The 24,936-nt window shown below is 39.9% G+C and overlaps 1 protein-coding gene across 2 annotated transcripts in view; it reads right to left on the bottom strand.

Annotated features, from left to right (window-relative positions):
* The window catches only part of LOC132989697 (microphthalmia-associated transcription factor-like), a 40,610-nt gene extending 18,651 nt beyond the window's left edge, over nucleotides 1–21,959 (bottom strand). The window contains exons 1-2 of one of the 2 annotated variants that reach the window (XM_061057464.1): nucleotides 21,712–21,959; nucleotides 2,124–2,367 (exon numbers count right to left, since the gene is read on the bottom strand). In XM_061057464.1, coding sequence (XP_060913447.1) covers nucleotides 2,124–2,367; nucleotides 21,712–21,815 — 348 coding nt within the window. In that variant the 5' untranslated portion in view covers nucleotides 21,816–21,959. Of the gene's footprint in view, nucleotides 1–2,123; nucleotides 2,368–8,394; nucleotides 8,521–21,711 lie in introns of those variants that run through there. The other variant, XM_061057465.1, reaches the window with a different exon arrangement.
* Between the last annotated feature and the right edge of the window lie 2,977 nt (nucleotides 21,960–24,936).

The following is a 24,936-nucleotide window of genomic DNA, read 5'->3' as shown; positions in this document are numbered from 1 at the left end:
ATGCCGTGGAATGAAAGCAGTGGGCGCTAATTACGAGCATTCTTCACTGAATTAGCGTTCGGTGTGTGGTAAGGCTGTGCTCGCCTTTGTCTTGATCCCTAAACTGATCCCTTACTTATTCCCCAGAAGGTCAGAGGTCACTTGGTTAATTAAGGGTCCAATCAGTCTTTAGATAAACTCATCTGAGCTTAATGTTTGCACTTTTTGAGGTCCAGCAGCTCTGCCTGGTACCCCTGAGCTGTGTGTGCGGACTGCGCTAATCTACCCACAGACAGGGGAGCAGGTTAACCCAGCTCAACAGCGCCAAGCTGGAACGGCCTTTTCATTTGAGGGCTTCAGTCAATGAAGAATGTCTGTAAGCTCCGGCCAAAGCAGAGAAATTACTCTAACTTGATGTATTGTACGCAGGCCCAGGGTTTGGGCTGGGGGGCGTCCTAAACCTCTCAAAGAGCTGCAGATTATGGGGAGTAAGTAATGTTTACGCTGCATGAGGAGGGAAGTGTTTTCAATGGATATACTGTATTTGTCTTGGGCCTGCTGGCCCATGCCACACACATCCAGGGTGCTGAAAACACGGCTGAGCAAAGTAGCCATGAAATCTCCGCATGTATTGTTGATGGGATTTAGTTCAAAAAAAGATTATTCACCAGCTCCCACAAATCATTACTTTATACTAAACCTAATGTGATGTTAGAACTTATATAGACGTATCCTTCAGGAGAGATCTCCATTGAGGAAACTTCACGGTCCATATTATTTCAGCTACATATATGTTTTCTTAACAGCAATGTCTGAGATGACTTTACTCTTTAATGACTCCACATCAAATGCATTATTACATGAATATGAATATTTGATGTTAATTAAAGGCAGATAGCGTTGGCACCTAGATTTTTTAATTTCGAGTCATTTTTGAAAGTCTAAACACACACATTCACACTACTGACCTTACTGACGGACACACTCACTCACACATGTTTGCAGTTCTCATTTCATTAGTTTACTTTCTTACAATAAATCATTCACTGGTTTCTTTCTCATATTTGTCATGGCCCTTGAGCCAGGCTATGACAAGTTGCACAACACTTTCCTGTCTCACACATTTTCTTTAAAAAAAAAAAAAACAACTATATTATAATTGACGGCGACACCACAAGCTCATATCAAGAGCATATAAAAAACGCACACACGCATATACAAGTACACACATGTGTCGCCATGTCAAACTTTTCCATTATCTTCTCAACAAAAATATACAGTAAATATCACATTTTCCAAAGAACAAATACAAAACTGTAGTTTAGCGACTTATTGAGTTTTTCAGGAAAAGAAAAAAAGAGAAATAAATAAAATCTTTCTACTTTGCTGAACTTGCCAAATAACACAAACAACAATCACAAACCCACTTTTTTTTTTTTACACCTTTAAGCACTAAATTAGAGGAAAATGCTCAAGACACAAAGAATACATGTGACCACAAAACTTCTGAATAACAGCTGCACATGTTCACCAGTGCACGACTCAGCACAAAAAAAAAAAGAAAAAAAAAAGTTCTTAACGCTATTTCCTGGAAAATGATAAAACTCTTTTGGAATCGCACATAGAAGAGAAACCAGAGAAAACTTACCAAACTGTGTGGTTATAACGTGCCCTCCTACGCAACGCTCTCTACTCGTACAGAAAATCTCAACAGTGTCCCGTCCCTTTGGACTGCCAGCGAATCAAAGCTATGAAAAGATGTGAATCTAGCTGAGCAAATAGGATTAAAGATGGCTAAACCCAAATGGCTGGAAGCACAGCATGCATTAAAGAGGAATTCTCTCAGGAAAGATAATCCCCATATACGCATTTTAACACACTTCACTCACTCCCCGTTTTTTCCCTTTTTTTTTCACACACAGTTGTAGTAAAACCACAATTGCTTGACTGTCCACACACACGCACGCATGGCTCAATAAACTCTATAAATACAGCTCTGCATGGGGCGTTCTGACTACTACAGTGACACATGCAGCTTCTAAATCCAGAGGTGGAAAACTTTACACTGTAAAAAACATTGACAAATGACATATGTTGTGCGCAATTTCCCAAATTCCACACATACTGGAACCACAGATTCTTACCTTTAATACCTCCATCGGCACCTGTGCAGAAGGTGGCAAACTGGCCGGCACGCTGACATTGATAGCGGGGGTCTGTGCCGCAGTGCTTTGTGGGTACTGAGAGGCCTGTTGTCTCTGCTGCTCCCGCCGCTCCTGCTCTTGAAGCTGCTCCCGCATCAGCTGTTGGCGCAGGAGGATGCGTGATGTCATGGCCGAGGAGCTCAGCGGGGGCTTGGACGAGCTGTGCTGGTCCGACGGGCTGTTGCTGGAGGGAGAGAGAGATGGGGGGGGGGGGGGGGAAGAAAAGAAAAAGATATCAGAACGGGAGAGAGACAGAGAAGGAAAAGAAAAGGGGGTGATAACAGAGAGAGGGTAGAGTGAGGTCAGAGGAGGAAGGAGAGGTCAAGCAAGAGAGACGAGAGAGGAGGGAGATTAGGGGGAGAGGTGAGAGGAAGAAAAGAAGACGAAGGGAAGGCAGGCTTTTTTTTTTTTAACGTGAAGGTGGATAGGGCCGGAGATCAAAAGAAAAGATCGGAATTTTGGAGCAGCAACGATTAACCGAGCAATTGACTTGTGAATAAATAGACAGACAGACAGACAGATATTTAAACTCTGATATAGAAGTCCTAGGCACCCAGTATTGGGACATTTCTTAGTCCCTTCTTTGCAGCAGCTTTTCAGTTAAAAATATGTCGAAAGATCTGTAGTAAAAAGAAAAGAAAACTTCAGTAGTTATTAATATTATTTATCATTAAAATAATGGAAATTGTATCATTTGAAAAACACAGGGCATCAAAAAGTATTGACAATCAAAAATATGACAGTCTTAATAGATGTTCAGATATTGTTTTTTTTCCCATTCCCGATACCAGTTCTGACCATGAGTCCTGAGTAAGAGCCAACACTGAGCCCCCCTCCATCAACAATGTGATAAAATAAATGTATAAAAAAAAAAGGATTGCTGAAATTTGCTACCTTTGACTGACAGTAAACTATCACTGCAATATTGTCGTCTGTTATTGTCACAAAATAATTTACATGAAGCTTAGCAGATATTTTTGACCCGATACATTTTGTAATTTGATAGATGCATCGATCATTACTGATTCTATATTTGAGGCTGGACCGAGGCCGATACCAGTATTTGTTTCAGAATCCGGACTTCTCTAGTCTCTTTCGCATTGGCAGTTTGAGCCAGGACTTTTCAGCCCCTGTTGTGTAAATGTAGCAGAGGCTTATTGGTGGGACCAAGTCGTTTCACTGCTGAGCTAGCATCAGAGGTGGTGGCAGAATCATAACTGCGGATAAAAAAGGCGTCACTGTAAACATCGGGCAGAACAACGACGCGTGTGTTTGTGTGTGTGAATCTCCTACTGTTTGTATACACATCCTGCCTCGGGTGCTTTCGCAGCACTGTTACCAAATGTGATATCACACACTGACTTTTTGATAATTTAATGTTGAACTACAAAGACGCAGTGACGGCTGACCTTTTTTTAATGGAGCTGCTGAAAACCTGCAATCAAAAAGGGCTCCTGATTGGTAGATGCACTTCAATGATTTCCTGCCTGGGGAATTATGGTGCTATAGCAGCAAAATGCTCTCAAAGCAATTCAGAGGACAAGTAAATGTAAAGATTTGTAGGGATTTGCTTTTTGTTGCTTTTCTTCATCATATATAAAAGCAAAAAAACATGTCTTTTGGTTTTGGACTCTTAACTTGCACTTTGTAGAAATCCTTTTGATGAGCAGTTTTTACTATTAAAAAAAATAAGTAATTAATACAGCCTTACTTCTCTGAAAGTAGTTTTATTTTTCTTAGAAAATATAAATATTTCAATTAGAAGATTAGAAAAAGCAATTTTTTCAACAGCTGAACTATCTGATTAGGACGGTTTTGGAGAGCAGCTGCACTCACAGAAGGCTTTTTGTTGTATTAGAGACACTATAACAGAAAGAGGAAGAGTTTACATAAAAGGTTGCTTCAGTTTTCCCACTCTCTTAAATTTAGACGGCTGCTCCCCAGACAGCGTCCTGCACTCCTAAAATAGAGAGACTCTGCTGAAGCAGAAGTCGTGGGTATGCAGCCTTCGTCGAGTGAGTGATCTCTTTGACAAAACTCAGTAAAACGTCTGGCCAATCCAGCTGTGCAGTAATCGCACTAATTAGCCAGTCCAGTCAAACAAAGCTTCGCTCTACAGCGTATTCAGCCCCCGACATACCATAATTCTCCCCCCAGTGCTGCATATAATCTCATTGTCTGATGCCACACCCGCTGAACCCTGCACAAATACACTACAATATCCAATAAAAGCACATTTTCTGTCCATTATAGCAAGTCAAATTAGATAAAAACCCAGTGCTTTCATTTTTTTAGATGAATATAAACGGCCCCATTCATTCCTCAGGACAATGCTGATCCCATTAAACTGATTATTGATCCTGGATAAATCAATAGTAGATTAAACCACTGAATTGTAGTCAAACAAAGGCCGTAGCTTGTTCTCTGAAAGTACTGCGGCGGTTTGGGACCCTCAATCCGACAGCTCCTTTTTTTTTTTGTTCCTTTGTACTTATTCCAATACATAGAATCAGATTTAGCGTTCATATGCATAATTCCTTTGTCTATGAGACTTTAGGCGATTGTGTGTTTCCTTTCATCCTGTGAGTTTCATAGAAAAGTCACTGGAACTACTGTTGCATTTTTTTTTTTTTTTTTGTTCAATTCCAACGCCAGAGCTGAATGCTTTGATTTCCTTTTTTCTTATTTAATCTGCTTCACTGCAGAGGGTTTGAATTTTGAGACAACAGAAGTTCCTTTTTATTCCCCTTCTGGTTTCCAGTTGGAATAAATTGAAAGGTAAATTTATTTTAAAAAATTAGAAATAAAAGAACAGCCAACACGACGTGAGAATTATTTCAACAGATGCTTATCAGCCCTTTTATCTTAACCGTATTACGATACAAAAAGTGTCCTTTTAATTTACGTAATGATACAGTTAGAACATAATTTCTTCGATTTGAAATACTTAATTATTTTATCGGATACATTACAACAACAAACACACACAACTGTACAATTAAAGGGCTTTGACACTTGCAGAAAACTCCTGATATTTCCAGGAGGAACTGTATATGTGAACGCAAACAGCCACATTTTTCTCCAAGTCTCTCCTACCAGACCCTTAGTATTTTTTCCGCTGTAAGTCCTAGCGAGCTGATGTGAGAACACCGCAGGATATTCTCTGGAGAATTTACCTCGTGCCAATAGGAGGGTGAGTGACGCAAACTGTTTTGTTGACATTGTGGTTTTGCTGAACTACACGTGGCATTGATAAAAAGGCTAATATTCTCATTTTAGCATCGTATAGCGGACTCTGTCGCTTCGACCTCTAAGTCCACGTCGTTTATTTTTTTTCGTTATGTATTATGACAGGAGACCCCTCCCCCCTCGCGTCTGACAGGGATAGTCTCCCGCTGTGAGGAGCATATGTGAACAGCCAGGTCAGGAGAATATCGGGAGCAGTCCTCCTGAAATGATCTATCTTATTTTTAGGAGGCTCAAGAAATAGAAGAGGTATAGTAAGAACATTTACTCCAGTATGGTTCTGATAGAAAGTAGATCTTTTTGAGGAATATTTAGGACCTGTTTCCTCTAACAGTTCAGCGTTTTCAGCGCTCAGCAATCCTGGGCGTGAAAACACCTTTATCTTCACCTTTAACAACTTTTGGAACACCACCTTGCTCAAGGATGTCACATCTCCCTCACCGACAAGTCCAAAATAAAGAGGGTGTGGAATCTGATAGGACCAGGACTCGTCCTTATAGGGTACACTTTCCAGGTCTCAAGCAACTGCTTATGCCCGGACATGATTCCTTTTCATTTTTTTTTAAATGTTTCTTCGTCAAATTTCCTTGAATGAAAGCAAACATTGAGCATACAAAACAGTTTTAAACAGATTTTAATGATGACTACCAAGGGAAGCGGAAGCGCTGCGAGGAAACCTTTGTGACTTAGCAGAAGTGATACCGGGGAGAAGCGCGCTGAAATTGATGTTTGCCAGCGCAAAAACTAGATATTTTCTCTCGTACCTTCTCTTTGCACACCACAGATAAAGCATTTAGTGGAGAGTTTAAACAATGCTGACAACATATTGGCAGATATGATTTTTCTTCAACATGAACAGCTAAATGTTGTTGTTGTTGATGAAAGTCCCTTACATTAGGTTATAAAGACTGATGACCATGAAATGAAGCATAGACACCGATATATCAAAAAGATCATTTCTAAAGCTGTCTGTAATTTTGAAGTAAATGAGGAAGTTTAAAATATAAACTCTATCAAGTTGTGGAGTTTAATAACAGGATTGAATACCAAAGATTTTCCAAACAGAGGAGAATGGTCTCCAGACTATCTGGACACTGCCTCATTTAGTAGTGTGAAAAGTGAAGCCAATGCACAAATGCCATAAACCTCAATTATCTTTAATGGCCACTAGGGGGAAACTCTCTGTTTGCAAAGGGAAGTCTGATTGTATAAAGGTTCAATACCAGAGTTAACAGTTACCTTATGAGTTTAAAGTCTCCTTTAAAAAAAAAAAAAAAAAAGTCCAAAAACTTTGTGTCCCATTTAGAATAAGAAATCGACCTCTGATGGTTTTGTGAGGGTGCTGTGGGTTTGTCTTTATCTCACTGTACAGTTTTGTGTTTTTTGTGTTGGACCCCCTCGAAAAACCAGACGGTTCATCTCAAGGGGCTATCCATCAATCAACTGAATTTTCTGAATAAAATAAACAGTAAAACAGTGAAAGCTTAACTTCTTGGCTAACTTTGATCAAGGCAGTCTGTCAATTAGGATATGGACTGCAATGCAATCAATGACAGTATGTGTATTAACCAGCCAGCTTAGGATCGATAGAACATTTACTGAACATGGCAACAGATATTTGAATATTGCTGTTAAAAGCAATAGTTTGAAGTCATGACTCAGATTATATATTGTTTGTTTTTTGACCGATCCACAAAACCAATCCGATCTGTGACCAAAATCCGTGATCCGATCTGAACCGTGACATTGGAGAGACTTGTAATTCGTTGCACCACTATTATATTGTGTTTATTTTTAGCTCAAAAGAAACACAAGATAGGGACGTCCAAAATGCCAAACTCAGTGCTCTAAGTAACAGTTAACAAAGCAATGTTTGAAGTCACAGTGGTTACTTCTCCTTCTTTTATAGTCTTTAGGTTACACAATGCCAGCCATGGAGAGTTGTAGCATCTCGTGATTTTCTTTCATACATTTCTGATAATCAGATTGACTTTTGTGTGTTTGTGTGTGAGTGTGTTTATAAAGACCAGAAGTCTCTCTCTCTCTCTTTCTCTTTCTCTCTCTGTCAGTTTCTTCCTCTCCACTGTATGGTGGCTTTTTGCCAAACAGTCCACTGAAACACATAAAAAGCTCTTTTGTCCTTTTTAAATTTTACACTTGTGTGTGTTTGTGTGTGTGTGTGTGTGTGTGTGTGCGTGTGTGTGTACACACCTCCTTGCATGTTTGTGTGTATCTCAAAGGAAGAAAAAAAACCCACAAAAAACAATGGATGTTCAGTGTTGCAGAGCCCCACCCACCCAACCCATGATGCCTCTGATTCTGCTCACTATGCTGCTCCATCAAACTCATTATTCGTCCAACAATCAGAGCTGAGTGCTGGGTTGAGTTTCTCTATTCCTGACAGCAGTCAGTCAGAGAGATAAAGAAGCTTTGCATCCAGACAGAAGAGATAGTAAGCTGAGGATGTGAGTCACGGCTCTGAGCTGTTGATGGAAACAGACACATCTGCACCACCAACACTGCTGCTGTTAATCACTGAAGGTAAGAGCTCTGCCTAATGGACAGTAAGGGTATAACAATAACCCCATTTAAAAACAATTGCCATGACATCATAACTTCACGTTTCAAACTAAAAATCTTTTGAACATATTAAGTAAGGTGAATATTCTTCATCAAAATGGCACACAATCTTCACATTTTTATACATTTTGGCTCAAAAATCAACTAATTGCAATCGAGTCAAGGCTTTTGAACAACGATGAATTATGTTTTTGTTTTTTAAGCGGAACAGTTGAAGACAAAGATATCGAACACCAAACAATCTGCACAAGAAGAAAGTTGCTTGCTGTTCATACTTCTCACTCGCAGCTCTGTAATCAAACACTGTTAAAAAGTCGTGTTAATCTTCCACAATCTGCTTTAACACAGGTCAACAATGCCACCGCTGCCGAGGCTCAATACTCACAGAGTGTCAAATAAGCAGGGTCTGTACACTTGCACTCCTACGGCCTCCATGTTTGTTTGTTTTCTCCTGAAGGTGCACTACCCGCCCTTGGAGAGCACTGAAAGTCATGCCGGTGGAGCAGCGCTGAAAGTGTGTCAGAGGGGGGAGTCTCCGGGACCGGCCTGGAGTCTCCAATCGCTGCTCAGAGTCATGAGACGGAGGACCGGCCTTGTCCAGTGAGAGGGGCCGAGCAGAGCAGAGGGCAACACACTGCCCATCAACACGCTGCTTTAGAAGCACACAGATACTGTTTCACTGACATGTGTTGCTGCTCAGTTCACTGGACAGCATGTAATAACGTTTTAGTAGCCTACATGGTAAAACCCCCCCACCATCTCCAAAATAAATGCCAGCTATTCGGGAGCTAAGGCAGTAGTTCCCCAAAGTGGGGGTCCAATATGCCTTCTAAAATATAATAAAAATATAAAATAATTTAAAATTTTATATTTTACTCATTATTATAAAAATAGATACAAAAAGTAGTTAAATTCCAAATTAAATCAAATCATTAAGTGAGATCAAAATGAAATGGATGTGTATAAATACTTAAGATGTTATGTTTGCACATGACATAATAAATGTAGGTGTAAAGATGAACACACTTTTTTTTATGTCCACTCAGTTCTAATGCCGACATGGAAATGCTTCTGGCCTGTCTTACAATAAATGACTACATTAAATCATTTCATGGTTTTTAAGGCTGCTGTATTCTTTTGTGTTGTTCTTGTTACCAGTGTTTGGAAAGGCTGATTAGTGTGCAGTGGGGGTCTCTGGCACCCTCATTTTGGGAGTCAGGAGCTGAAAAGTTTGGAAACCTGTGAGCTCTGTTTTCATTCTTAACAATGCATTTTTAAGAAAATGTGTTTTTTTAAAATGTTTAGTAGACTTCGATCGCTGACTCTTACTCATCATTACTTTCTTTGGATGTCTGAGCGTTACTGTCAAGAACGTAGAATGTCATAGTTGAATAGAAGTAAGGATTCATAATATCCTCTGTCATTATGTTCTTATGACTTTCTTTATAGATTACACTGATGACTCATCGATGTTCTGTGGGGAAAAGGCAGGCCAAGAAAGTTTTCACAGTCAACACAAACGGTTTAGTTGCCTCGGAGTCGAGTACAGAATTTGCTTTTATTAAGATTTTATGGCTCAAAAAACGCCTTGTTGTGCAACCCTGATGTTATCATTATAAATACACTACTGTTAAGATGTGCTGTTACCTTTAAGTACCATGGCATTGCAGGAATTAAAGCCAAGATGTTTGTTCAGGCACTGTGCTAATGTTTCCACCCTTCCTTAAAGCCACAATGTAATACAAACAAGACAGCTAGCCCAGAGCTGATGTCATCTTTCTGTCTCTCCTCCTCTATTATGACCTTTTGAAAAGTTACATGTTGCTATGAACTGAAGATCTTTGGGACAGTCGGACAGAAACATGACATTTGAAATCATCACATTGGGACGACTCCGGGAAACGGTGATGGACATTCTTCGAGCAGACAAACCCGTGGATCAGATACACAAACAACTCTTTATTTTAGCTTCTCTTTTTGCAGCAGGTTATCCTGATGAAAATGAGACGTGTCTAAGTATAAAGAGATTCTTGTGTTTTTTTACGAGGAACAATGAGCACATGTGAAGACTGTTCTAAACCTTTCTCTAGAGAAACTGGGCTGCAGGGATCTTAAAGAAGTCAGGGAAATGTCCCAAGGTATTACAGGTGATGCTTCATGTATGTAAAAGAAAAATCTAACCGTGATACTTCCGTAGCCCGGACTATAAAACGACCCTGCCTTTATTTGGGACAGGCGTGGCTCAGTTGGTAGAGTTGTCGCCTCTCAACCGAAAGGTCGAGGGTTCGATCCCCAGCTGAGCAACATGTCCGATGTGTCCTTGGGCAAGACACTTAACCCTGCATTGCTCCTGCTGCTTCGGTGGCGGTGTATGAATGGATTAGTGTTGTACTTACTCTGTACTGATGTACGTCGCTTTGGATAAAAGCGTCTGCTAAGTGAATTGTAACATTGTAATACGAGACGGGCCTTTAACTGAAGAGAGAGTAAATGTGTACAAAATGAGGATATCAAAAGCCAAAAATTGACCGACAAATCGCTGATTTGATCTGACTTTGTAAGGCAGCTCATCCAAAACAAACCTATCGCTCTGTCGGGGAGAGAAGGAGACACGGTTGTTGATAGATTTTCGCTCCAGGCTACAAGCATAGAGGGGCCCTCTAAATGAGACCGGCCCTTATTTGTCCAAACTTACAGCCAGACCAGCAGGCTAAAGAGACTGGCCCTTAAATTGGGTTGGGCTTTTATTTGAAGTTTTACGGTAACTTGATTTCTCAGAGGACAGTGTTCTGCTTATTTTAACATTTATACTTCTTATTATAAGAATGCATTTTTGAAGTGTCATATGGTTCTTTTTAGTGTAATACACAACTACACTAAACAAAGCTTTAACACAAAGAACCATAGCCACCTGAACACACCATTGTTGTTTCTTACATCTTAACATTTAGTGTTAATATTTGAGATTATCGTAACCCAAATCCCAGCAGGGAAACAACCACAAAAATCCAAGCACAACAACAACAAGTTCTTAAATGTTCCCCCACCAGGGGCTGCTCTTTCAGCTTTGAGCTCAGTGCACATTTTAACTTCACAATGTTGATTTAATTACTGGAGTAAATTGTGTAATATATTGACTTATTAATAACACATAGCTATAAAAGAAGATTAGTGTAATGGCAGTGACAAAGCACAAAGGAGTGTGATCTCTTGATAAGAATCTGCACCACAAAAACACAGTGGATGATCCGGTCTGCTGCAGGTGTCATCTACACAGAAGAGCCGAACAGGCTCCTCCTATCAGGCGACACAACCTCACAGCTGGAATACAGCTCAATAACCATGACCCTACATGACAGCACAATGATCCACTCCCCTGCTGATCACAACGGCCAGCGTGCTGCAGCTGGCATCTCCTCAGGAAAGAGACACCAGCAAGCAAAGCAGTGATAACGTGAAGCAGCCGTGTTGAGTCTGGAATGATGTAGACTTTCCACATCATGGAGATTAAAACATGTTTGAATGAGAAAGAGAAGTAAAGAGGGAAGGCAAGGGAAGACGCTGTATTTACTTTGGTCTGACTAGTTAAATAAATGCACACTATAGACTATAGGTGGTTTAGTAAAAGCAGTCAACATCTGTGCATCACTAAAAGAAAACCAACAAAGCATCATTTCAATGTAAAACATCCCACAAGCCAACACATGTATCTCTGAGACTATAGGAATGCACTAATGGGACATTTTCAGTCACTATACCGATAATAATATCGGAGCTTTTGGTATCAGGTGAAAAACAATACTGATTTGATACCAGTGATAAGCTGTATGCTTTGTGTGTGTGTTGGAGCTTGGTGGAGGAAATGTATAAACTTTGTTGAGATTAGCTTGTAGGATTTTTTTGTAGGAAGCTGGAAACACCTCCAAGAAGGTGGCGCACACACACACACACACACACACACACACACACACACACACACACACACACACACACACACACACACACACACACACACACACACACACACACACACACACACACACACACACACACACACACACACACAGGAAAAGCTCCTTCCATCTGACTTTAGCACTCTGCTGACGAGGGTGGGAAAATATTTTAATACAGCAAATTTATCGTCGTCCTGACTCGTGGGATACAATTATCAAATCACATCAAAAATCACATTCGAAAACCGACCTGTGGCTCCTTTCCCGCATGTCATTCCCCACTATCACTCTCCCCCCGATTTCTGACTTTTTCCACTAAATAAAATCATAAAAACGGAATGATAATGTTGCATACAGGCGGCAGGCAGCAAACTCAGATGTTGAAAAATTTAATAAAATGGGCAAAAAAAACAAAACGATGTTGCTTGAGTGACTGCTTGAGGCTGGCTGCAAGAGACCTGAAAGTCAAATACACACCGCAGTTAAAAAAAAAGCCTGAACAAAAGTATGAACTTGGCTCTCAGTCACTCATTTTCAGTTTTTTTATCTGCAGTCTTTTTATTGACTTGTGTTAAGTTTAACAGCAAACTGAAACTTTCCTGACTTACACAATGATCCTTCTAATTAAAAATAACATGCATGTAAATAAAAAAAACTAAATTGAAATATTATTTGTCTCTTGCCTTTGACAACATGATGTTTCCTAAATAAGGGCCCAACTAAACTGGGAGTGACTCCGCCTTTCATTACAGTTCATTTCTTAATTGTCTTCCAGTATAAAGTGTAAGAAACACTACAGTCAGACTCATGTTTGAAAAGGGAGAATTCACATCAAAATAAACGGCCATCTGTTTCATATCATTTGCACTGTAAAATACATCACACAGCATTCAAACAGTTGCAAAAAGTAGGGCAGACACTGACAGTCCCTTTCATTTCTGATGAATCTGCCGATTATTTTCCGGATTATAAAATGCAAGAAAACTGTGTTAAAAGCTCATCACAGTTTCCTTTAACTCCAGATAGCACCGTATAATGTCTTTTTATTTCCTCACAAAGGGCCTAAACATCTCAATATCTAAATATAGACACATTCAACCCAGCATGAAATCAATTGGACAAATTCACATTTTCATGCTTTCACACTATCTTCCAAGGAACATTGCTGCTAAACCCGCCCCTCTGGTAAACTAGCTGTTTGTAATTCAGCTTACAATGCCTGAAGACCCCTCTTCATTAAAATGAAGGCAAATAAATATCAGACATATATAATTGGTTTACATTTCTGATGTTGTAAACCCTTCAGGTCAGCTGTGCAAACATCCAAAATGATAATGGAGTTCTTTGCCTGGTGTTTCCTGGAAGCTAGGAGTAGTTTGGATAACTTGAACTTGCCTGGTCTTATTTGTTTAATTAGACTCTGTGTCCTTTATTATATCCTTCACTTGTTTTCAGCTGGATGACCCCTTCCCTCCGCCCCCCCCCCCCCCCGTTCTCCTCCTCCCTCTGCTCTTAAACAAGGAGAAAAGCAGACCATCCAAGGACAGTACAGTACAGTACAGTAAAAGATTTCAGACACTTTCCTAAATCAAGTTGACTGAGTCCATGAAGCTTTCAAGTTCAGCTCAGAAGCACAACAAAGCAGCTCTCTCTGTGACTGTACAGGGCTGATTTGTTCTTGATTTTCTGCAAAGGTGGTCAAAAAAACCAACATGTTCTCATCTGAAGAAAGGGGGCTCGATCCTTAATTATTTTTTTTTCACTGTAAAACCACAAATAAATCTTTACTCACTGAGCTGTTTTGTGTTGACCTCATGTGAAAATTGCCAACGTACATCTGAATCACTTTTATTGAGTCGTTGAGCATCTTTTATAAGCTTTGCAGGCTCTTTTTCACACACGGAGCCACAGTCAATGTAGTTCTATAAAAAAAATTAAAAAGGGCCAAAACAGTCATTTGTCATTTCTTCATTAAAGTCATTTATTAGGCAAACATAATCAATCAGACATGAACCGTCACATCTGATAAGAAGCTACTTTCCTTTTTTCTTATGTGAAAGTAAACTGTGCGGAGTCCCTGAAGTCCAAAAAAGTAGGAGGATAGGATAGGATAGGATAGGATAGGATAATACTTTATTGATCCCCAGAGGGGAAATTCGGACGTTGCAGCAGCACAGACAAGTAAGCTCAAAATACAAAATACACATTAAACAGAATAAATTAGATAAGATTAGATATGTAAAAATAAATAAATAAATTGTGTGCACAAGGGTTAGGGTTAGGTTAGGTTAATGATCTTGTTCCCACAAGTTATTAAGTTATGCACATGAGTTAATATCTTGAGCGTGCAAGATTTTTTTATTTTTTAAATTTTTTTACTTTTTGGGCTCTGTTAAACTGCGTCTTTAAGCTTTGTTCTCGGTAGAAAAAAAAAGACAAGATAACAATCTGAAGGTGATGATGGGCTTTGGAATTCCTCCTCAGGCATCATTATGGAGCAACTGCTTCTTTTTTACAGTGCAGGTTGATCATTTCAAATCTAAACGCTGTACTATAAAGCAACATTTTAAATACTCATATTTTTCAGTGAACTGGCCTCACAAACAAAACAAAAAAAATCATGTTTTATAGAAAGCTAATTCCTAATTAGTTGGTCCATTCAGGGTCTCCAGATCAAGCTAAGAGTGTTTTCACTTTAAGGGGCCTCCTTTTCCAAATATGACCAATCAAAATTATGGTCAAATCTACGGCACCTGAGCAGAACATCTGACAGATCAAGGGCAATTTATGAAACCAGAAAATACAGGAAGGTTCAACAAACAAGTCCAGGCTAAAGGCAACACAGCTGCAGCTTGTACTATTTGATTCAATAAATGCTGCTTTGATGTGTTCTTGTGGCTAATATGACAGATAAACCCTCATCCTGTCATCGTAATTAAAAAAATCTAAATGAGAAGCAGTGAGTGTTGGCTTACTTTCATATCTAACAAGGCTTTAGTGCTTTATGAGTCCCAGTTGTAAGATGATAAAGCACATTAAACATCTATCTAAATGACTACTAAATGATGATGTATGATTGGTCAGTAGGGGGAGCTTTCATTCAGGTTGACCTGTGACTGATTGTGTTACTTCCCTTATCCCAAATCTTGCTTCACACTAGGCCTTATGGGCAGTTTCCTGCTGTGTAGGAAGTACTCTGTTGAATGTGTTGCTGCAGTCCCTGCTGGTCACCAATAGAGGATGACAAAAGGCACATGTTACTATAATAACCACTCAAAAAACAAAGTTAATGAGGCTAGAAATGTGAATCACCCATGAGCTTCAAAGACGCTGCAGAGGGAATCAAAACAAGTGGTCATAACTGCGGAGCGTCTTTTACTCCAGTCACAACACCTGTCCGTGTCGTTTAGCTCTGCAGATCAACTCTCCGGCCTCTCGTACATTTCAGTCTGGGATTCCCCACAGGAACAGGCCGTTCTAAACACCGAGTAACCTCCAACCTCAGACTCAGGTTACTGTGACACTCAGATAACAATTACCTTTTTGGGCGCATTTAAAAGGTATTCTTAGTTCTCATAATCTCAAATCATACACACAAATGAAAACACTAGACTAAAGCCAATCTGCATCATACACTAAAACTAGATACACAATCATGTATACAGATCATTACAATAACTTGGAACTGTGTCATATATATAAATCCAGATACAAGGACACTCATATTGAGATATTTCAACTCAGTCAAGTTTTTATGTTTTCATCAAATATTTTAAATAATATATTTTTTTAAATGTTTTTTTTAATTGTTTAATTTCATTTAGAGACAGGGCTGTTGATAGAGTCAGAAATCAGGGAGAGAGAGAGAGAGAGAGAGAGAGAGAGTGGGGAATGACACAGGTCGGATTCGAACCCGGGAAACCCGCTTGGAGGACAATAGCCTCAGTACATGGGGCGCACGTACGAGCGCACTAACCACTGGCGCCCCAAATAATAATATCTAAATGAAATCTTTCTCAACTTTAAGGACCAGGATTAAATATTGAATTGCATTGTAGTTCAGGATTGTTTTCACACACAGGAATCTGATACAGGGTACTTTTAAAAAGTAAAGTGAACATCCAAACAAAAAAAAACCAAAAAAAAAACCAGATCTGAGCAATACATTCAAATGAAGCATTAAGGCTAACATTATCAACGTAGCCTTTTTTTTTAGCCAATGTTACCTTGTAAGTATCTAAGGTAGCTATTTTCCTGTTTCTAGTCTGTAAGATATGCAATGCTAACTTATACCTTTACTTCATATTCAGTGGACAGACAGCCTTTATGGTATTGTTATAGTATCTGTATTGAGGTTGCAGATTTAACTATTGTCCCTTTCTAAACATGTAAAAGAACCTAGAGTCAAAGACAAAATCTTGAAAAACACAGAAAATGCTACAGGACCTCTCTAAATCAAGTGCTTGGTTCGTCTCACAACATGCTGATACAGTAGATACATAGAGGAGGATCTGAAAACTGTGAATATCGAATCATTAATTGCTGATGAAATCTATATGAGTATAAATACAATTATTGGCAAATTGATCTCCCTGAAGTCACTAGTCCTTTAAAATCAGAGACTGTAAATATTGTTTAAAACATTTATTTTACATCAAATTGAGAGTTTATTAGCAAAGCTCTTTCACAACTACGTTTTTTTATATTTAAATATTTTTGGCATGGTAGGTAAATGTCTGTGAAGAAAATAACACATTTGCACTCAGCAAATATTCAGTGAGGCTTATTTTGATGCTTATACAACAACTGTATCAGCGATGCAACACCTTAGATTCTGTTGTGTATCCATTAATATGCAGATTTAGGAAATATCCAGAAACTCAGCTCAAATATACTTCATGCATTAGAAAGCAAAAGTAAAACATCTTTGACTTTAAGTCTAAATGTGACTTTGCGATCAGCATTTTTTTTAGTTTTTTGATGCCAAGATTGCAGCGAAAAGCGATCCCCTCCCTCTCAGTTGAGGATATAACACATCCCCTGCTAAATTTAAACAGCTTATTTACACTGCATACAGACTAGCTGCAGCGCCTGTCTCACATCTATATTAGGTACAAGAAGTCTGCCACATCGTCTGCAGCTGTCTGAGCGCTCTGTCGAACTTCCATGAGGACAGCGAAAACTGAAATGACACTGTGCTTTGTCACACTTCAGATTTTGAAAACTGTGTGGGGGTCAACATGGCAAGACATCACACACCAGTCGAAAATAAATCACGCTAATTATATCCAATTTGCGCAACAATGTCTCATCGCGCAGTCCTCGTGACGGTTATTATGCTGGGTCATCCTCATGTGACGGGAAGAGGAAGTGGGATATCTTCGATCGACAACAACTCTTCACACAAATTTCACGTATTCCAAATGAAACGGCATGAAATGAAATAGTCTGCGACCATCCAGAAACCTGAGAGTGCTTTTTTCTGCTCTGCTCTGCCACAACACCACACAGCTCAGATTCAGGCAACATACATGTGTGACAGCGTAATGACATTTCACTAATGAAGAAATTGGTTTAAAAAAAAAAAAAAAAAATGCAGAACTGGGTTAAAGGTTAAGGCTGCACAAGACAAACCGTTTTCCTCCCCCCTTCCTAAAGTGGTTGAATTTAGAGGAGGAAAAAAACATAAACTACAAATCTGATACAGAAATGTCAAGAGCCAGAGGGGGAAGAAATAACAGGAATCCACTGAGCGCTGCAATGAGAGCTCTGTTTGCACACAGTGGTGTACTGTCCTCTGTGTGTCTCAGCCTCACAATGAAGCTACTGCTAAACAACTTTAGACATTTAGACACCAAATACAGATAACCAGACACCATCCTGTTAATAGATTTTATTGTCGTCATCGCCGTCGTCATCATCATCACAGAGGAGAAGTGGTGAGTTTGACAACTTCGCTGTTATATCACAGCTTTAATGTGATTTTATGGTGCATTAAAACCCCCCAGACAACATATCCTGAAATAAACCTGGTAATATATTGTTTAACAATAGCTCTTAAAAGACTCTTAAAAGTTTATCATCTATGTTCAGCATGCATTAAGCAACCAATGTCAAAACATAGATTAACTAATGAGGATGGTAAGTTTACACGTTTCCTTTTCATTATTTGTAGAAATAAATCTATTAAGACAAACTTTTTCTTGCTACGTCAGCTGCAGATTGATGCCACTCTCATTTCTGTGCGCTCAAATGAAGCTACAGATAGCAGCTAGTTAGCTTAGTATGCCTAAGGCCAGGTTCTGGCTCAGTGATGTCATCCATCGATGGCGGTTGACGAATTGAAAATGCTATCTGAACCACACGTTCAGTTAACCTATAGTTACAGGCAAAGAGGAGCAGTTGTGGCGTGCCTTGAGCCTCCGGACAAACAGTTACAGCGCACCCGCTTGCAGTCTGTTCAGTCATGCCCCTTATTATGCGTAACTCTTAACCCTTCATTAACTCAAAAAAGGATGAGCATACCATGTGTTGATAATGACATGAGCTAATTAGCGCTAAATCATTTTTTGCACAAGGCTGTAAACACATCTATTTCTGCTCTTTAACGTGCATGGTGTGTATGGAGCTTCCAGGTCTACTGGAGCCAGCCTTAAGCAGACCCTCGAGTGACTGCAGTTCTTTTTCTTTTTTGCACTTCTGCGTTGGTTTCATTTTTCAGGAGGTTGCTGCTTGGTCCGACTGTCCAAAATGTGAATAAATAATTCTCCTACTGCGACCTCTAAGCTCTGCAGTAAATCAAAACCAATGATATCTAGATACTGCAGGAGTCATGTTATCAGTGTGAGGTGCTAGAAGAAGCATTTTGGCTTTGTTTACACTGCAGGCAAATGTGACCCAAATCCCAATTGTTTGCTCATGTGTGACTAAGATTAGATCATTTTTACGACAGTTTGAAAAAGTCACATGGTATCTGATCTTAAATCACATTTGGGCCACTTTTCTATGTGATCCTAATTCACCTCAGTCTGAAGGGCCAGATCGGAAAAACATGCGACTTTGACATCGCCGTCATCACAGCTCTGCGTTGGCCAGACGGGCGGGAGAAGGGGTGAAGGTAGTCGGTGGCGGGTCAGTCTCCCTGTATCCACGGCAACGATCACATGAAGCAACAGACAACTCTCCTTTCAGTCATGACTGATTTAATATCCCTCTGCCGTGTCTCATGAAAAACAAAGTTTTTATATTCGTAATCATGTTATTCCAGCGTGGTAAGAAATGGTTTTTTGAGCTGTGTTCACAAAAATTCAGATGTTGTCCGAACCTTTTCAGTGAGGAGGACTTCATTTCATTTGTTAATAGGCTACGGGACAATCCCGAATTGAGGAGAGAAGAGTAGGAGAAGACAAAAGTAAACAATGTGATCAACGTGTAGTTTATCACATAATAAAGCAAGCAGTGAGAATAAGTTTAAAGTTAGTGACAAACATAATAATAACTCTGATCTGTCTCTCTTACTGCATTAACAGTGTGATCCTTCCAATATTTTGGCGTTCACTCTGATATTGATTATTCTGACTGGCCGTGGTGGCTATGGGCTAACCTCGTTAGCTGGGATCAGCTCTGCTACAAGCTAACTGCTATCATCAGCATCTATATGAAACTACTCTACTGTCATAAACGAAGAGGCCAAAAACGTTCAATAGCCAACACGACAAAGGACAAGAGAAATGTCTACAATCATATAATAGCATCACTATGTTGCACACATGTTGTCAATTAAGACAAGAAAAATGTACAGAAGGCGGTTAAAGGCTTTATATGCGATTTTTTGATCCAGCAGATGTCACCCTTGAGCACCAGCATGAAACCAAAACAACTCACGCTGTATTGTTGTGTTAGCATGCTAATGCTAGCAATCTTTATTATGCTTGTATCTTCACACTGCATGTAAATTTACCCGAAATGAGCGTGATCTAGAAACGCTTACGTGACATTTAAATAAGCAGTGAGTACAGTATGTCGTTCTTCTTTTCTCTAGTCCCTCAATTAAACAACTTTTATACGCGAGGGGAGGAGTCAGCCGGCCGTCCGGGCGATGTAAACACACTGAAGTTAGGACTCGGGAAAACTCGGAAAGAATCACAGACAGTAGGACTCAGGTGTTACACCCATTGTAGACAGTCATGACTCACAGAGTTATTTTCAGAGGATATACTTGATTTCTATTATATTACAAGTGTGAAAAATCACATATAAAGCCTTTAATGTCATTAAGCAAGTCCACTGGTATTAATTTACAGATGCATCATGATGGTGGATGATGGGCGATTCTGGAGTGAGTACATGGCACTGCATGGCTCCCTGCCGGCATGCCATCAGAAAAAGTAGGCAAGGCTGCTGAACTTATGGTGCCATGTCGCTAAACCAAGCTCACATGTAGCTGGGAAACTGGCATGCAACAAACTCCACCGGCAGGCCGATGCTCCTGAAGTGGCATGCCACGGGCTGTAACCAGTTCACACAGTTCACACATCCGACACAGGCCATATTTAAAAAGTAATGTGAACAGCCAAACAAAAAGTAGGATCTGAGCAATAACAAAATTGAGCATGGAGGCTTGAAATGTAAACATATAACGTTTGTTACCTTTTTAGGGAACTGCTGTTTCCCCATTTCTAGTCTCTATGCTCTGCTAAGCTAACTTATGCCTTAGAATCATATTCCTGCAGACAGTCTTTATGGTAATGTTAGCCTAATGTTGCTCCTGCATCCTATTTAACAGACTGAAAGCTTGGTGGTTACTTACTCAACCAACACATAGCAAAGAAAGCACAAAAGTGTGTTGTTCCAAAAGTGTGAAACATCCTTCAATTACTCCCTGAGCAGATACTTTAGCAATCTGGCTGCAGGGACGGCATCTGAATATGACATCATGCTTCCCAGAAACAGGATAAAAGGTCATATCAAACCACAGACCTGACTCAACTCAATAATGATTATTTTTGGGAAGCCTTCCAAGGCTCAAAATAGCATTATTATAAGTCATCCTTTGTGTTTATGTTCTAAAACATCACCAGAAGGCGGTCGATCGCACAGCATGAATTCTTTTCACATGGGTTGTTTTGTAAGGATTTGGAGGATTGTATGCTAAATGTAGCTGGAAAGTCTGACATGAGAGCTTTACATTTCTTTCACCTGTGGACTGCTTGTTGTGTATTTTAGCAACCCTCCACAATAAGATGCATTTGTATTATTTGATATGCAGATGGCTATAATAAAAATAAATTAACTTAACAGCAACACAACTTTATTCAACATGTCATACAAGTAATTGCAGAACACATTGTAAGATTTTTTTTCTAGGAATATTAAGAAAGAGATTTAAGAAGAATCCTTGTAAAAACAAACCCGCCCATCAGCTTTATCAGATACAACCATCGACACAAGTGAGGCAGAGCAGCAGCATCTCAGCCTGACCTGTCTGCTCCTCTCAGAGCTAATATTTGAAGTTGATGTTGACAAGACAACACCCAAGTGTTGCATAACTTCATGCCAGCAGGATAACCATAAGGAATGGGAGGCAAGTTGAATCCCACTGCAGAGGTGTAGCTCCAGAAATATGAGTGAAGCAGCCGCACACATGCACAGACTCTGAACAACACTCTGAAAGTCTGCCGCTTAATTATCACCTAAACACCAAAACCGCTGCAGCGTGGGAAATAACTGTCCTCAGCTGAACAACTGACCTGTTTTTCAAGGGCTGACTCTTCAGTTCGTAATACGTTTTCGGCTCCTCTTGAAACTCCTCTCCGACCTCGAAGTCGGGAACTATTCCCGATTCGGACTGCATGCTTGCAGGTGTTAACTTTTACAAGCGTTAAAGCACTTTTTTTTTTAAAACACGCAGACAGACCGATATTTGTGCCGCCGTACTTCGCTCAGTCAGTACCAACAACCGCTGTCAACGCAAGCCGCCTCTGTCCAGGACCCGGAGCTCTGTAGTCCAACACAGCAGCCAGCTGCAGCGCTGCTGTCGGGCTGCACGCGGCGCGCGAACTACAGCTCCCGGTATGCATCTCGGCTCTGTGGTGTCAGCGTGGTTTTCATTGGCTGCAACGTCCACGGGGGGGGGGGGGGGGACTACACTCAGCCTCGTTTGTGCCCAACGTGAAACTCAAGTGTCAAAAAGTTATATCTCCTTCATTTAGAATCACAAAAAAGATGAGAACAGCTGTTCATCGTCTTAAGATATTGTCAGGATTTTCGTCAACATATGTAAACAAGGATTTTGACTTGCAATAGGGGGCAGATAGAATGCATTAGCCTATGAGATAGATCTTTAAGCTTCATAACCCTTTCATTCATTTTTTTTACCTTATTTATTTGTTGTTTATATTTTATGTCATCATTATTATTATTATTATTATTATTATTATTATTATTATTATTATTAGGCTATTTCTCACTAAAGCTCCATAAAACCCCTGTTCAGTTTTCTAATAAATGCAGGCTACATTACAACGCAATGAAAGCTGGTTCAGTGTGAGGAAGAAGAGTTAGTGTTGCACGAGAGGGCACGATCAATAAATGGTCGAGCATGACATCGAAGATCTGCTGCATGGCATGAACCAGCCAGTGATGGTGTCATATTAAACGAGGGGGGGGGGGGAAGATTTCTATCAGCATGTTGCATATCTATTAACAATTCAATTTAGGTCTCTTTACCGCTGTATCTAATCTGTTGCTTTGAAAATATACTGTACATCAAACCCTGTACACCCATTTCACACCAGACTAATCACAAAAGCACACCTGTGCAGCATGCACTGCAATTATAAATAATCGAAAAATAAAATGTTGTATTTAACCCAGCAGATCAGACTGTTATTTGTGAATGCAGCAGGTATTATAGTCCGTTAACTAACCTTTATCGACCCTCATTGTCGGGCTTCTGTGCAGAGGAGCCTGACTCTGACTCTGCTGCTCTTCTCTTCCTCTCCCCCTCTCCCTCTGCTGCTCTCTGCTCACCAAGTTTGGGCTCCTCGTCTGACTCCTACGCACCACTTGGGGGCAGTATAAAGCCAGGAATATTTGTGTTGCGAGCCCGGGGGGGGGGGGACACTTTCTATTACAAAATGGAAATTCAAGTTCAATATTTGCATTTGCCTCATCCTGCTGGACTAGTTTAAGTCTGCTTTTTACCAATGCAAATAAGGCAAGTGTGCTACTGGAAAGCACAGACTTCAAAGCGACCTATGAAAATGAAGCCTCTAATGATATGATAACTGACGGCAGACATTCATACGATAGGGAACATAATCAAATTGATTTCTAGTATTTGTCCACTCAGTTACATTGAGAGCAGGAGACGTGATGCAGGACCTGCAGAGCTTCACATTCCTCCGAAGAGGACAGAATCGGACGAACAATAGACTAGACAACACATATTATTCTGGGTGTTGTTGTGGGGTGAATGGCAGCACTGATTACCCAGGGCATCCAGCTGAGTGAGGCCCCAAGAGTTTGCAGACTACAATGTCCTTTGTCATTCCTTCACGTGGGTGTAATGTATAGGCAACATATTTCATACTTGAGTGAAAATTGTTCCGCCCGATTAGGATGGAAGTAACAAATGTACCACCTTTTTTTTTTTTAAATCAATCTAAAAGCATAAAAGTGCTTTCTGTGTGTGTGTGTGTTTTTTTTTTGAAAATCTAGCAAAAAAATAGAAGTGGATATTCTCAAAAATCTCCAAGACTTTACCCAGTTACTGTTAACAGAAAACTATTGTGACTTTTCAACTCATGAACCAAAGTGTCTGACATCCCCCCCTTTCACACACACAACATTTGCATGAACGCTGCGCATATACCGACAGACACACACTTACAAATAAACACACACACACACACGCTTGTGTTGAAAACTGACGGCACAAGTCCAGTGACACACTGGCGGTTGGCCATGCGATAACACATGGGACATAATTACACAAGAGAATACAGCAGAGTTGACACAGTGTTGTGCAGATTTAATAAGCTGTGACAGTCAATGCAAACATGGCTGGCAAATAGTACACAGCATGAACTGTTGGTAACGAGGGCCAACAATAGCAGAGAAACGCCTCAGCCCAGGTGTGAACACACAGTTGTTTTATTGTTTTCACTTTGTTTTCTATTTCATGGAATACACCTGTCGGCCAATCAGCAGTGATCTGCAGCCATTTAGCACACAGCACATCCTGTTCGCTGGAGACAGAGGTGTCCTGATGTTCCAACATATTTATTCAATTTCATTTTGACTCTCATCTTCCAATAGGTTTTGTTTTACTGAAAGAAAAAAGAAAGTAAGTAAGATAGTTCTGTTTCCCTTGGTTTATAATAAGATGTTTAGAATGATCCGTGTTTAAAAAAGGATGCTTCTTTTTATTGTTTGAGAAATGTTAAACCAGGGGCCTTCATTTAAATCTCTCTTATAATGAAAACATTGAACGTATTTCTAGTTGAGGTTGTTGTTCAGCTCCCTCAAATTCTATTGTTGTTATGGGTGTGAGTGCATTTGCATAAAGCATCTGCCATGTAGCATTTGACTATGCTTAAATGGACACTGACAAGTAATTGCACGCAAATTAAAGTAGGGCCGACGCATAAAATATACACATCATTGCATGTCGCAGTTGTAAAGTAGATATTGCTTTTTTTTTATATAATTGTGCCAATCAAGATCAAAGTCCCCTAAAATGAATCACATTAAACTTGTGTAAAAAAAAAAAATGTTGACAGTTGATGTTTCTAGATCTGGTAAGAGTTTAACTAAGAAAAAAAAACAACAACATTGTTTGAGATGTATCCCAGTCCCCTGAATGGATTAAAAGTCCAAGCCTGCCATTGAAGGAGGAATTAAAGTACAGACAGTAACGAGGGTAATGAGGGATTCCCACTCTTTTGTCTATGAGAGCATCATCCTGCAAG

The sequence above is a fragment of the Labrus mixtus genome, chromosome 15, assembly GCF_963584025.1.
Source record: "Labrus mixtus chromosome 15, fLabMix1.1, whole genome shotgun sequence".
Taxonomy (NCBI): Eukaryota; Metazoa; Chordata; class Actinopteri; order Labriformes; family Labridae; genus Labrus; species Labrus mixtus.
Note: the sequence above shows the minus strand (reverse complement) of the source record. Positions and strands in the feature narration are given on the sequence as shown.